Source organism: Coregonus clupeaformis, chromosome 34, assembly GCF_020615455.1.
Source record: "Coregonus clupeaformis isolate EN_2021a chromosome 34, ASM2061545v1, whole genome shotgun sequence".
NCBI classification, from domain to species: Eukaryota; Metazoa; Chordata; class Actinopteri; order Salmoniformes; family Salmonidae; genus Coregonus; species Coregonus clupeaformis.
This window is the reverse complement of record NC_059225.1, coordinates 31,853,825-31,869,126: the sequence shown is the minus strand read 5'-3', so window position 1 is coordinate 31,869,126 and position 15,302 is coordinate 31,853,825. Positions and strand designations below refer to the sequence as shown.

At 43.4% G+C, this 15,302-nt stretch overlaps 1 protein-coding gene across 1 annotated transcript in view; it reads left to right on the top strand.

Annotated features, from left to right (window-relative positions):
- LOC121550011 (macrophage mannose receptor 1) overlaps nucleotides 1-15,302 on the top strand; it is a 41,181-nt gene that overhangs the window by 15,036 nt on the left and 10,843 nt on the right. The window contains exons 10-26 of the mRNA XM_041862063.1: nucleotides 164-279; nucleotides 441-589; nucleotides 806-1,005; nucleotides 1,141-1,256; nucleotides 1,403-1,484; nucleotides 1,713-1,857; nucleotides 2,004-2,042; nucleotides 6,362-6,525; nucleotides 6,681-6,745; nucleotides 6,973-7,073; nucleotides 7,563-7,702; nucleotides 8,075-8,183; nucleotides 8,549-8,721; nucleotides 9,020-9,125; nucleotides 9,368-9,600; nucleotides 14,473-14,638; nucleotides 14,841-14,993. Of these exons, the coding sequence (XP_041717997.1) occupies nucleotides 164-279; nucleotides 441-589; nucleotides 806-1,005; nucleotides 1,141-1,256; nucleotides 1,403-1,484; nucleotides 1,713-1,857; nucleotides 2,004-2,042; nucleotides 6,362-6,525; nucleotides 6,681-6,745; nucleotides 6,973-7,073; nucleotides 7,563-7,702; nucleotides 8,075-8,183; nucleotides 8,549-8,721; nucleotides 9,020-9,125; nucleotides 9,368-9,600; nucleotides 14,473-14,638; nucleotides 14,841-14,993 (2,257 nt within the window). The remainder of the gene's footprint in view (nucleotides 1-163; nucleotides 280-440; nucleotides 590-805; nucleotides 1,006-1,140; nucleotides 1,257-1,402; nucleotides 1,485-1,712; nucleotides 1,858-2,003; nucleotides 2,043-6,361; nucleotides 6,526-6,680; nucleotides 6,746-6,972; nucleotides 7,074-7,562; nucleotides 7,703-8,074; nucleotides 8,184-8,548; nucleotides 8,722-9,019; nucleotides 9,126-9,367; nucleotides 9,601-14,472; nucleotides 14,639-14,840; nucleotides 14,994-15,302) is intronic.

Genomic DNA, 15,302 nt, shown 5'->3' with positions numbered 1-15,302 from the left:
TTGTCGAGAAAGAGAGTATTGTACACACTGAATACAGAAAGATATCACATGAAGTAGAAACTTGAAAATAATTATAGATAAGGAGGACTATCTAGAATGGGGTCATCTTGATGGACAAAGATTTAACCGTTTGAAGATAATTGTTTCTGTATTTTCGTTCTAGGGTTGGATACGGTATGGTTCCTATTGCTACAACATTGGATTAGAAACCAAAACATTTGATGAAGCCAAGCAGACATGCCAGCAGAGTGATTCGAACCTGGTATATGTGGCTGACAGGTAGAGTATCACATCATGACTTTTCATCATAAGAGAAGATAAATATATTTGACTCATTTATTTGAGTGAAATAAGAGGATTATATTGGCCAAATCCTGGACAAGACATAACAATATGTTTTCAGATAACAGATCAAATGTTTATGTGTGTGTGTGTTGTAGGTATGAGAATGCCTTCCTGGTCAGTTTGGTGGGTCTGAGGCCAGAGAAGTACTTCTGGACTGGACTCTCCAACATGGCGGATGTAGACACGTTCAAGTGGACTACCCGTACGGAGGTCAAGTTCACCCACTTCAACATTGGCATGCCAGGTACAGTGTCCTTCTCGCACGATGGTTATATAGGCAGCTGCTCCAAACCACTACTGTGCATCAACTGATGATCGATTGTAGCATGAACTGCCATTGGTATTAGTCGACTGCAGTATTAAGAGGTGTACTTTCTCCCACACCTTAACCACCTTGCAAATGTCAGAACTAAATTAAACAACTAAATTTTCTCTCATCTCTTTGTGTGTTTGAAAAAAGACAGAAAACAAGGCTGTGTGGCTATGACAACTGGAATGTTTGCGGGACTGTGGGATGTGGTCAGCTGCAGCAACAAGGAAAAATACATCTGTAAGAAAATGGCGGAGGGTGTGACATCATCAATGGCCCCTCCCACCACCCCGGCACTGAGCTGTCCTTCTGGGTGGTCACCTGCTGCTGAAAGGAATGTCTGTTATAAGGTACGGTAGGGGAACATATTGTACATGTTCTGTATATGACACAAACACCTTGTTGATCAGTGAATTTAAATGAATTAATTTGAAGTGAATTGATTCATTGAAGTGAATTAATGAATTTTCTTTCCCTTCAATAAGCTTTACAAAAAAGTGAAAGAGAACAAGAAGACATGGTCAGAGGCACAGGACTTCTGCAAGGCCATTGGTGGTAATCTGATGAGTATTCACAGTTCCCAAGACCTGAACAGCTCTCCGTAAGTCATCTTCAAAGCTGTCTCTATTGCCATGAGTATCAGTGAAAACCAGTGTGGTCCTATTAAGCACTATCTGTGGTTAAAATCAAAATCAGCACGGTCGTAATAACCACTGTCTGTGGTTTCCATTCTCTCTGTTTGTTCAGGCAACATGCCGCTGATGCAGCCTGGATTGGCCTCAGCTCTCTGGATCCCAATGCAGGTTACGTCTGGGATGACGGATCAGCAGTGAGTAGCTACCATCTCATCTTTACTGTGATAACCCTTCTCCTTAGCAGTAGTTTATTACACTCTACTCTTGCTTCAATCATTGATTTGTCATCATTGTCATTAATGGGATTGACAGTAAATACAGTATTATGGTGTCCATATAAAGACAGCCTCATGCTGAGACTGAGGCTAATATGGATGCCGTACAGTGCTGCTGTGTAATATTATTCCAATGTTGTTCTCCAGTTCAGCTATGAGAATTGGGGATTTGGAGAACCAAACAACTACAATAATGATGAACACTGTGTAGAGGTCCATTTTTACTTCGGACGCCAGTGGAACGATCGACACTGTGATGGCTACAATGACTGGATCTGCGAGATCCGCAAAGGTACAGTAGACTCTATCTGCTCACACTGACTTCACCCTGCTACACCATTAAACTATTAATGCACATTGAATTTGATGCGTTTTTAGATTTTTCAGAGACCCTCAACCTTGCATCTGTGCTCACCCAAACTTTTTTTTTATCCACAGGGGTGACACCAAAGCCCCCTCCCACTCAAGTTGTACCAGGTAATGCACAGAAAATATGTCCAGTTTCATGTTTCTCTTTCCTCCACTTCCTGTCTCCACTTCCTCCTCATTCCTTATCATTATCCCTGCTCTTTTTCAAACTCTTGGCCTTTTCTTTTAAGGAAAATGTATCACTGCACATACTCTCTAGCATACCATCATCAATTATTTGGTTCATGAACACAAACACTCACACCTAAGAGAAAAATGTACTCCTAATCAGGGTTGGGGAGTAACGGATTACATGTATTACATGTAATCTGTTACATGTGAGGGATTACAAAAAACGGTAACTGTAATCCGTTACGTTACCAGCAAAAATATTGTAATCAGATTACAGATACTTTTGAAAAACTAGATGATTACTTCGAGGATTACTTTTACATTCAGAAAGGATGTTTGCGAAAATACATCTTTGACACTTCTCTGTTTTCTCAATGACATACAAATCAGCATTGAAAAAGGAACAAGTTTAATTTTGTTGCACCTGTGCGAGTCTGACCACAAGTCAGAGACCACTATGATGACACACCAAATGTGTTTGATGGATCGCGGGAAAAGAGCAGGAATAGGCTTTTGTAGGCTACAGTTACAAGATACAAGATATGTCTTCCAATGGTGCGACTGCTGTCGGCATCCAAAGATTATTCAGCTTGAATAAACGCTTGGAGGTGAGGATGACAGCAGTGGTGTAGTCTACGGCGATACGGATATCACTTATTATTGATATCTACATAGCACATTGATGTGAATCACACTGCTGCTCTCTCGTTTAGCTATTACGGATTGTGGTTGTTGTGGATGGCTGTTCACAAATCTAAATGTGTATTTTAACCCAACAATGGTTGAATTCAAGAAGTTTAAGGTGCCTTTCAATCTTTGTTTTTGAAACCAGTGGACAGCCAGTGAAATATGCGCTCTTGCAACAGTTGCATAGTGCGGATCCCAGCCTATGGAATGAAAGTAAAACTTTTATTGCGCAATCAAATCAAATCAAATCAAATTGTATTTGTCACATGCGCCGAATACAACAGGTGTAGACCTTACAGTGAAATGCTTACTTACAAGCCCTTAACCAACAATTACGTTTTAAGAAAGAATACCAAAACTAATCACCAAAAATTTTTATATAAAATAATACGAAATAAAAGTAACAAATAATTAAAGAGCAGCAGTAAAAATAACAATAGCGAGGCTATATACAGGGGGTACCGGTACCGAGTTAATGTGCGGGGGCACCAGTTAGTCGAGGTAATTGAGAGGGGGGGCGCAATGCAAATAGTCTGGGTAGCCATTTGATTAGATGTTCAAGAGTCTTATGGCTTGGGGGTAGAAGCTGTTTAGAAGCCTCTTGGACCTAGACTTGGCGATCCGGTACCGCTTGCCGTGCGGTAGCAGAGAGAACAGTCTATGACTAGGGTGGCTGGAGTCTTTGACAATTTTGAGGGCCTTCCTCTGACACCGCCTGGTATAGAGGTCCTGGATGGCAGGAAGCTTGGCCCCAGTGATGTACTGGGCCGTACGCACTACCCTCTGTAGTGCCTTGTGGTCGGAGGCCGAGCAGTTGCCATACCAGGCAGTGATGTAACCAGTCAGGATGCTCTTGATGGCGCAGCTGTAGAACCTTTTGAGGATCTGAGGACCCATGCCAAATATTTTCAGTCTCCTAGGTTTTGTCGTGCCCTCTTCACGACTGTCTTTATGTGCTTGGACCTTGTTAGTTTATTGGTGATGTGGACACCAAGGAACTTGAAGCTCTCAACCTGCTCCACTACAGTACCGTCGATGAGAATGGGGGCGTGCTCGGTCCTCTTCTTTTTCCTGTAGTCCACAATCATCTCCTTTGTATTGATCACGTTGAGGGAGAGGTTGTTATCCTGGCATCACCCGGCCAGGTCTCTGACCTCCTCCCTATAGGCTGTCTCGTCGTTGTCTGTGATCAGGCCTACCACTGTTGTGTCATCGGCAAACTTAATGATGGTGTTGGAGTCGTGCCTGGCCATGCAGTCATGAGTGAACAGGGAGTACAGGAGGGGACTGAGCACGCACCCCTGAGGGGCCCCCGTGTTGAGGATCAGTGTGGCGAATGTGCTGTTACCTACCCTTACCAGCTGGGGGCGGCTCGTCAGGAAGTCCAGGATCCAGTTGCAGAGGGAGGTGTTTAGTCCCAGGGTCCTTAGCTTAGTGATGAGCTTTGAGGGCACTATGGTGTTGAACGCTGAGCTGTAGTCAATGAATAGCATTCTCACATAGGTGTTCCTTTTGTCCAGGTGTGAAAGGGCAGTGTGGAGTGCAATAGAGATTGCATCAACCGTGGATCTGTTGGGGCGGTATGCAAATTGGAGTGGGTCTAGTGTTTCTGGGATAATGGTGTTGATGTGAGCCATGACCAGCCTTTCAAAGCACTTCAAGGCTACAGATGTGAGTGCTACGGGTCGGTAGTCATTTAGGCAGGTTACCTTAGTGTTCTTGGGCACAGGGACTATTGTGGTCTGCTTCAAACATGTTGTTATTACAGACTCAGACAGGGAGAGGTTGAAAATGTCAGTGAAGACACGTGCCAGTTGGTTCAGCGCATGCTCAGAGTACATGTCCTGGTAATCTGGCCTTGTGAATGTTGATCTGTTTAAAGGTCTTACTCACATCGGCTACGGAGAGCGTGACCACACAGTCGTCCGGAACAGCTGATGCTCTCATGGATGTGTCAGTGTTACTTGCCTCGAAGCAAGCAATCTAATTCATGATCATAAAAAATGAATCCACAGGCCTAATGTCCATTGCTCGTGTTTCTTGGCCCAAGCAAGTCTCTTCTTCTTATTGGTGTCCTTTAGTGGTGGTTTCTGGTAATGATGGACTGTCGTTTCTCTTTGCTTATTTGAGCTGTTCTTGCCATAATATGGACTTGGTCTTTTACCAAATAGGGCTATCTTCTGTATACCACCCCTACCTTGTCACAACACAACTGTTTGGCTCAAACGTATTTAGATGGAAAGAAATTCCACAAATTAACTTTTAAGAAGGCACACCTGTTAATTGAAATGCATTCCAGGCGACTACCTCATGAGGTTGGTTGAGAGAATGCCAAGAGTGTGGAAAGCTGTCATCAAGGCAAAGGGTGGCTATTTGAAGAATCTCAAATATAAAATATATAATGATTTGTTTAAAACTTTTTTGGTTACTACATGATTCCATATGTGTTATTTCATAGTTTTGATGTCGTCACAATTATTCTACAATGTAGAAAATAGTAAAAATAAAGAAAAACCCTGGAATGATTAGGTATGTCCAAACTTTTGACTGGTACCATTGATTCTTGAAGAATATAACTTATAAATGCCTCATGAGCTTAGTTCCACTCCATGAGAACCCAACATATAAGCTTGTTTTTCTCCCATGTTTGTAAACATTGTATATGTAAACAAACACTGTATAGCCTCATAACATTGTTAAAACTATCATTTTGATATCATGGATGGTCAGTCCTTGCATCCATAGCTCTGACTATTAATCTGTGAGTGGTTACATTTCTGCAGGCCCATCCCTCAGCTTCTTACCAAAACTGAGGCGGGGCGGCCGTTTTGTTACTGTTTCATCTGTGGATTTGCCCTTTAAACAGCTGCATATTTTCACGATATCAAAGTGTCACCAACAAAAAGGTAAACAATAGGCCTATAGTAAATGCAGCATATGGCATACATTTTCCACATGTAAATAACACTTTTCAGTAGTGCTCAAAGCATGCCATTCCATGAGTGCAGCATTTATTTTTCAACTCGAATCAATGAGCCTAATCAGTCCTCCATGACAACAAAAGTAGGGCTGGCTGATAAGTCCTTAGTTTTTGGGTTATGCTCAGGTAAAACTATTTGACTAATCTATATTTCCATATTTCCAAGTCCTATTCTTGAAGATCAAGGGGTATGAAATGTATTGGAATGACTGGAAATCTGATAGACTTTGGTTTTTAATGTAAAGATATCATTTAATCATATATATGTAGTAGAATGCGATGGGTTAGAAGAAGCCTACATAACCAACCCATAAAGTAACATTTAACATCCATATATGGCCAGCTATGTAAACTTTAACAATGATTTATCCTGCAATAGATGTCATTCAATTGATAACGTACATTTTTGTCTTCTTCTAATGCCTTTTAAGGGGAAAGTAATCTAAAAGTAACTGAATGTAATCAGATTACGTTATAGAGTTTGGGTAATCCAAAAGTTGCGTTACTGATTACAATTTTGGACAGGTAACTAGTAACTGTAATGGATTACATTTAGAAAGTAACCTACCTAATTTACTTGCCTTTGCAGTGTACAACACCACAAAGGACGGCTGGATTGAGTACAACGACACTCAGTATTTCTTCAACACTGAGTACCTCCCCATGGAAGAGGCGAGAGCGTTCTGTAAAAATAACTTTGGTGACCTGGTGGTCATCACTGCGGAGAGCGAAAGGACGTTTCTATGGAAACAGGTAGAGACTTCCAGTTGCAGCCCAGTAATGTCTGAAGAGCTTCGGTTCAAGGAATCTGATAAAGAGATGATTTAAGAACAGGATGACAAAAAGTGTCACTGAAATGTTCAATCAAGATATGTTTGTTTCCTCAAAAATATGTAACTTTTTTCCAGATAGCGAGAGCTTCCGAGGGACAATACTACATTGGAATGACCGTTGGTTTGGATAAGTCTTTTAGGTATGTAAAACGAATGTTGACTGTTCCCTGGACATTCAAAACAACCTGTAGTCCTACCACTTCTTTTCAGAGATATTCATGCAGGAGCATGTTTTGTTTGTCACACTCCATTTTCCATTTTGGTGGTAAATACCTGAGATCTGGAGAAACATGTGTGCCTTCCAGGTGTGTAGTTGATTGAATGGATGCTCACAGTTCAGATTGGGTTTGTCTACTGTATGTTTCAGCTGGTTGGATGGGTCTCCTGTCGTGTACACCGCGTGGGATCAAAACGAACCCAACTTCGCTAACAACGATGAGAACTGTGTGACGATATACAAGAGTATGGGTACGTCTGATTGCAGAGGGATCTGGGGATGCAGTGGGGATCAGCCTCCAAAGAGAAGGGATTTATCAGTCATGATCTCGTTACAGTGACGTTACACTGCGACGTCCCCAGGACTTTCGCTAACATTCAGGGGACGTTCCCAGGATGTCATTTTGTAAGCTGGGTCTATATCAATGACGTATATCAACCCTGGATTGCTGACGCTATGTATTGGCCATTGAGAGGCTTTGAAACCACCGGTCGGCCATATTTGCACTCCGTAGTTGGAGAATGACTGGAATTCTACAGTATTTAAATGTTTCAAGGACAAAATTACATGTATTTAAGTATATTTTTGTTGTAGTGGCGACAGTAACATAAGTACTCTAAAAAATATACTTGAAGGAAAATGTTTTTATATACTTTTTCATTTAAAAAAAAGTCATCCAGGGTTTATACATATAATTGATCTATATTGGGTTGTGTCTCTCTGTTTCTATGCATTTATAGGGTACTGGAATGATATCAATTGTGGCATAGAGTTGGCCTCCATTTGTAAAAGAACAGCCAGTTTCACGAACACAACAATGGCCCCCACCACTGTACCCAAGGGAGGTTGTGCCCCGGAATGGATTGCTTTCCAGGGCAAGGTAACTACTACACTTCCACAGTACAACCACCACGTCTATAAAATCATACATACACCTGTATGGTACACCAGCATAGGAAACCTCACACAAACTGCATCAACAGCTGATTCCTGACTGGCGTTTTTCCTGATCATGTGCTAAGGAAAAACTCAGGCCCTAATGATGATCCAATGTGATCCTGACCTGGGTGTGGAGAGTAGTCATTGTCTGTGTCCCAAGTGACACCCTATTCCCTTTATAGTGCACTACTTTTGACCAGAGCCCATGCACTATACTGTATCGGGAATAAGGTGCCATCTGGGCGCATCCATTTTGTCAGCTGTAGTAGCATGTGCTGTTCTAACACAGTGCCGACGCATCATGTTTCCACAGTGCTACAAATTCATGGGAGACAACGATAAGAAGCCGTGGCAGGAGGCCAGGACCTACTGCATCAACCAGGGAGGGAACCTGGCATCTGTCCTCAGCGACAAAGAGCAAGGTGGGTGAGAAAGCCATACCTTTAGACCAAAGCTACCATTGCCCAAAGTATTACCATTGCCCAAAAATTACAGTGCTGTAGAGAATGTTAGCTAATATTGGGTCTTATACATCTGTGAAATTTGGCCCATAAGATAAAATGAATTTGAACACAATCCAGAAGCATGCATCAATAAATGTTATAGACAAAAGGGCAACACTTTATTTGGATAGTCCCACATAGATTATTTATAGATGTTTAACTAACTGTCAACAATAGTTTAAATTTAAATGCTAGCCAATACAAAAGAGGTTGATACGTCTTTCAAGAATCACCTGATTGGACAGTGGTATTACCTTTTCCTTGTTCTTACTTGTCCTTTCCAGCATTCCTTACCACACAAATGCTTGGGAATCAGCAGGACCTCTGGATAGGTCTGAACGATATTAACTGGGAGATGCGCTTCGTATGGACCGAGGGCAGAGGGGTTTCCTATACCAACTGGGCCAAAGGGCATCCGACGTCAATGCCTGACGGACGCTATTCATTTATGGACGAGGTACAAGGCTTACAATAAATATAACTGCTTAAGGGATTTCTGGACACAGGTTAAAAATCATTAAAAATATATATTTGAAAGTAGGTAGACGAAAATCTACTTTCAAAGGAGAGTCTCTAATGAAAATATTTTTTTTACCTAAAATCTGGGTCCGGGAAATCAGCAATTTAGATGTTTGCTTTGACATGTTGATTGACCTGTTGTCAATAAGTGCAAATTCAAGACAACCTTAACCAGTCAAATGTGAATTCCAAAGAGGAATCTAACCTTTCTCTATCCTTCCCAACCTCACTCCCAGGTGTTTGACTGTGTGGTTCTGGTGGGCAGCTCTCCAAAACAGACAGGAATGTGGATGGTCAATGACTGCTTAGTGTCCCGTGGTTTCATCTGCAAAAGGAATATTGGTGAGAAGACGCAATAGTTCAGTGAGGCTGCTCAAGGGATGCAAAATTCAAGTAACTTTTCAAAAAATTCCCAGGTTTTCCAGGAATCTGTGAATCCTCCGAAAGGATATCTGGAGAACCTGAATATTTTGGGAAAGTTACCGGCAACCGGAGTGACGCTGATCACGTCCAATTCTTGGGTATGTGGTCCAATAGAGTACTTCTATGTAGGTTCTCCAATATCAAGTCTGCTTTGGTTTCAGATTCTCAGATTGTGGTACCTGCCACCACGGTGTCAACAAATACTTTTTACAAGCTGGGCGATGACTCCTTCAAATTGGTGGCCCAGAAGATGAAATGGGAAGAGGCCAGGAGGCAATGTAAAGCAGACGATGCAGAGATGGCTAGCATCCTGAACCCCATCACCCAGGCATTCATCTCACTGCAGATCCACAAATACAATGAGCCTGTGTGGATCGGCCTCAACAACAATCTGGTAAAAGGCTGTAGTGTTGACATCGATCTCTGTAAATCATTTGGGTTACAGAGACTCTAAATAAATTATGTTGATCACACTAACTCTAAATATGGAGCTTTGTGAGCTTCAATTTCCTCATTACAAGGCCCAGCAGGTCAAAGATAACCTAATGTGTATAGGGAAGTAGGGGTGCTGGAGGTGCTGCAGCACCTCCTTATGCTGAAATAATTTGGCTTCCTGACATGAATGGGAAATGCCATCTATGGATTATATTTCTATGGTTGGATGCGGTTGTCAGTTTGACTTTCACAAATTTCAAAGTACAATCATGAGAAAATGTAGAGTTAGGAAAGCAAATGCCTACTGCTGAAAAGAGAATACTAATCTGTCTGTAGAAGCTAATAATAGTTTTCTCAACTTTTGAGCAATTCTGAGCGAACTGCACTGTTTTTCAAAGTAGCTTATCTTGAGATAGGTTATTGGCAGGAGTGCATCAGCCATCACCAGGGAGTAGCCTAGGCTTCATCTTCATCTTCATCATCATTATCTGTACCAAGACTGTGCAAAGCTGTCATCAGGGCAAAGTGTGGCTACTTTGAAGAATCTAAAATATAAAATACATTTTTATTTGTTTAACACTTTTTTGGTTACTAAATTATTCCATATGTGTTATTTCATAGTTTTGATGTCTTTACTATTATTCTGTCACGATCGTCATATGGAACAGACCAAGGCGCAGCGTGATGAACAAACATACTTTAATTAGTTAAAGTTTAAACACAATACAAAACAAGAAACGACTCATGACGTCCAACGGTATCAATGACCGAACACGGAACAAAAACCCACAAACACAAAGGGAAAACAGACAGTTTAAATATGGCTCCCAATCAGAGACAACCAGCCAACAGCTGACACTCGTTGCCTCTGATTGGGAGTCACTCAGGCAAACATAGAAATCAACAAACTAGAACCCCCAACATAGAAATAAACACATAGAATAAACACACCCTGGCTCAACAAATAGAGTCCCAGAGCCTGTGACAGACGCCTCAACTAAACAAAACAGGGGAGGGCTGGGCGGGCATACCTCCTCGGCGGCGGTTCTGGCTCCGGCCTTGACCACCACCCTCCAATACACCCCCCATAGCGCCCCTGGTCCAGTCTGGCCCCGCCGGCCGGAGCCGAACTGGACTTAGCAGGAGCGGTTAGCTTCAGCTCCATAGTGGAGCTGTTGGCCGGTACCTTACCAGGCACCGGTGACCCAGGCACGGGTTGTGCTGGACTGACGACGCGCACCCCTGGCTTGGTGCGTGGAGAAGGAACGGGCCTTACCAGGCTGACGACGCGCACCCCTGGCTTGGTGCGTGGAGGAGGGATGGGCCTTACCAGGCTGACGACTCGCACCCCTGGCTTGGTGCGAGTGGCAGGAACAGGCCAGGCCGGGCTGGCGACGCACACCGTAGACTTGGTGCGAGTGGCAGGAACAGGCCGGGCCGGGCTGGCGACGCGCACCGTAGACTTGGTGCGAGTGGCAGGAACAAGCCGGGCCGGGCTGGCGACGCGCACCGTAGACTTGGTGCGAGTGGCAGGAACAGGCCGGGCCGGGCTGGCGACGCGCACCGTATACTTGGTGCGAGTGGCAGGAACAAGCCGGGCCGGGCTGGCGACGCACACCGTAGGCTTGGTGCGTGGAGCAGGGACAGGCCGGACTGGGCTGGCGACGCACACCGTAGGCTTGGTGCGTGGAGAAGGGACAGGCCGGACCGGGCTGGCGACGCACACCGTAGGCTTGGTGCGTGGAGCAGGGACAGGCCGGGCTGGGCTGTCGACGCACACCGTAGGCTTGGTGCGTGGAGCAGGGACTGGCCGGACTGGGCTGGCGACGCACACCGTAGGCTTGGTGCGTGGAGCAGGGACAGGCCGAACCGGGCTGTGGAGACGGATAGGAGCCCTGGAGTGAAGAGCGGCCACAACCCGTCCTGGCTGAATGCCTACCCTCACACACTCTGTGTGAGGCATCCGCACAGGACGTACAGGGCGGTGTATCCGTAACCTGGTGGCCTCCAGAATCCGCCCCTCTTTTGCCTCCGTCAGCCCCGTCGTCCATGCCGTGTGCCCCCCCCTAAAAAATTTCTGGGGTTGCCTCTCGACCGCCCGACGAAGACCCTGATCACGCCGTTGCTCCTCTCTACGGCGCGCCTCCACCGTCTCTTCTCCCGGCGCTTCCTCTCATGTCCAGCCCAAGAGCTGCCCCTGGACACGCTGCTTGGTCGTTGCATGGTGGGTTTTTCTGTCACGATCGTCATATGGAACAGACCAAGGCGCAGCGTGATGAACAAACATACTTTAATTAGTTAAAGTTTAAACATGAATACAAAACAAGAAACGACTCGTGACGTCCACGGTATCAATGACCAAACACGGAACAAAAACCCACAAACACAAAGGGAAAACATACAGTTTAAATATGGCTCCCAATCAGAGACAACCAGCCAACAGCTGACACTCGTTGCCTCTGATTGGGAGTCACTCAGGCAAAACCTAGAAATCAACAAACTAGAATTACCAACATAGAAATACACACATAGAATGAACACACCCTGGCTCAACATAATGAGTCCCAGAGCCAGGGTGTGACATATTCTACAATGTGTCCAAACTTTTGACTGGTACTGTATACATACAGTTAAAGTCGGAAGTTTACATACACTTAGGATGGAGTCATTAAAACGTGTTTTTCAACCACTCCACAAATTTCTTGTTAACAAACAATAGTTTTGGCAAGTCGGTTAGGACATCTACTTTGTGCATGACACAAGTCATTTTTCCAACAATTGTTTACAGACAGATTATTTCACTTATAATTCACTGTATCACAATTCTAGTGGGTCAGAAGTTGACATACACTAAGTTGACTGTGCCTTTAAACAGCTTGGAAAATTCCAGGAAATTATGTCATGGCTTTAGAAGCTTCTGATAGGCTACTTGACATCATTTGAGTCAATTGGAGGTGTACCTGTGGATGTATTTCAAGGCTTACCTTCAAACTCAGTGTCTCTGATATCATGGGAAAATCAAAAGAAATCAGCCAAGACCTCAGAAAAAAAATTGTAGACCTCCACAAGTCTGGTTCATCCTTGGGAGCAATTTCCAAATGCCTGAAGGTACCACGTTAACCTGTACAAACAATAGTACGCAAGTATAAACACCATTGGACCACGCAGCTGTCATAACGCTCAGGAAGGAGACGTGTTCTGTCTCCTAGAGATTAATGTACTTTGGTGCGAAGAGTGCAAATCAATCCCAGAACAACAGCAAAGGACCTTGTGAAGATGCTGGAGGAAACAGGTACAAAAGTATCTATAGTCACAGTTAAACGAGTCCTATATCAACATAACCTGAAAGGCCACTCAGCAAGGAAGAAGCCACTGCTCCAAAACCACCAAAAAAAGCCAGACTACAGTTTTCAACTGCACATGGGGACAAAGATCATACTTTTTGGAGAAATGTCCTCTGGACATAGAACTGTTTGGCCATAATGACCATCGTTATGTTTGGAGGAAAAAGGGGGTGCTGGCAAGCCGAAGAACCCCATCCCAACCATGAAGCACGGGGATGGCAGGAGGGACTGGTGCACTTCACAAAATAGATGGCATCATGAGGAAGGAAGATTATGTGGATATATTGAAGCAACATCTCAAGACATCAGTCAGGAAGTTAAAGCTTGGTCGCAAATGGGTCTTCCAAGTGGACAATGACCCCAAGCATACTTCCAAAGTTGTGGCAAAATGGCTTAAGGACAACAAAGTCAAGGTATTGGAGTGGCCATCACAAAGCCCTGACCTCAATCCTATAGAACATTTGTGGGCAGATCTGAAAAAGCGTGTGCGAGCAAGGAGGCCTACAAACCTGACTCAGTTACATTAGCTCTGTCAGGAGGAATGGGCCAAAATTCACCCAACTTATTGTGGGAAGCTTGTGGAAGGCTACATGACACGTTTGACCCAAGTTAAACAAGTTAAAGGCAATGCTACCAAATACTAATTGAGTGTATGTAAATTTCTGACCCACTGGGAATATGATGCAATAAATAAAAGCTGAAATGAATCATTATCTCTACTATTATTCTGACATTTCACATTCTTAAAATGAAGTGGTGATCCTAACTGACCTAAGACAGGGATTTTTTACTAGGATTAAATGTCAGGAATTGTGAAAAACTGAGTTTAAATGTATTTGGCTAAGGTGTATGTAAACTTCCGACTTCAACTGTATGTATTCTTCCTAATATTGTACAATTTGTGTTTATTCAATGGCCTGGGCTATTGTTTGCATTCAAGACCAAGACGTTTTATTGCTCTCAGTTTGTCACTGTCAGAGTAGCCACTCATTTCGGTCATTTGTGTAGTATTAAAAAAGATTCTTCCCAATATTACATCTGCTGATGTAGAAAGGGATTTATAAATACATTTGATTTTGATTTAATTCTGCTAATGTTGTCTATTATGTAAATTCCGTAGAATTGCATTAAATGCGTTTATAAAAGGAAGAACATTCCCAGACCCTGCTAAAAAAGAATCCCTATGTTTGGAAATCATAAATACGTGTCTGCTCAACTGCATGCCACTATGCAAATGTGATTATACTATAATATTAGAAGCATGCAATGCTTTATTATAAAAGGGATTTTTTATTCTCCCCCCCCTCAGCACCCCCAAACATCCTCAAAACAACAGGATAGGACTCTGGCTTTGGTTTAAGAGCTAGTGTAGCTCCAAAGTGTTCATTTAAGATACCAAAGAGGTTTTGTGTTTGTGTTTGTAAACTTTCGGCTGGACCTTGCCGTCATTGTGTGTTTTCGTCATTGTCCTTTTCTCTGTCTCTCAGACTGAAGGGCTTTTTAGGTGGGTGGATAAATGGCCTCTGTTTTACACCAAATGGGGGGAAGACGAGCCTAAGAACAACATGGCCTGTGTTTACATGGACACAGACGCCAAGTGGAAGACAGGCGACTGTAGTAACACCTACTACTCACTGTGCAAGAAATCACCAGGTCAGACAAGGCCTTTACTCCATTTTCCCACTGTCTATGCTTAATAGTTTATAAATCCCCAAATGTGGCTAATAAAGATGTTGTATGCCTTTATGTATCCATTTTCCATCCATGAACATTTACCATATACTGTATGTCTTCTCTCAGATCAACTTCAGTGTATACAGTGTCCATATTAGGACTTCTCTGCCTTATTTTACAGACATAGCCCCCACTCAGCCCCCTCAGCTCCCTGGCAAGTGCCCCGAGCCCAAGAAACGCAAGACGTGGGTTCCCTTCAGGGGTTACTGCTATGCCTTCCTCAACTCTTTGGTGGAGAACTGGGCCCACGCCACTGTGGACTGTCTCAGAATGGGTAAACACTAAACCTCCTTCACACTAATTGTCATTCAGACCACACTGGTTCAGACCACACTGGTTGCGTCTCAAACGGCACCCTATTCCCTTTATAGTGCACTACACACATAACAAAATACTACAGTTTACTATAGAATACCACAGTACTTACTATAGAATTCTGTTGTAAACTGTAGTATACTGCAGAAGACTACATTACACACTGTTGTATTCCTTGAGCATGTGTAGTACTTAGTATCAAATTGTGTAGTATACTGTAGAATACTATAGTAACTACTACAGTATTATCCAGAAAAAGACACTGTAG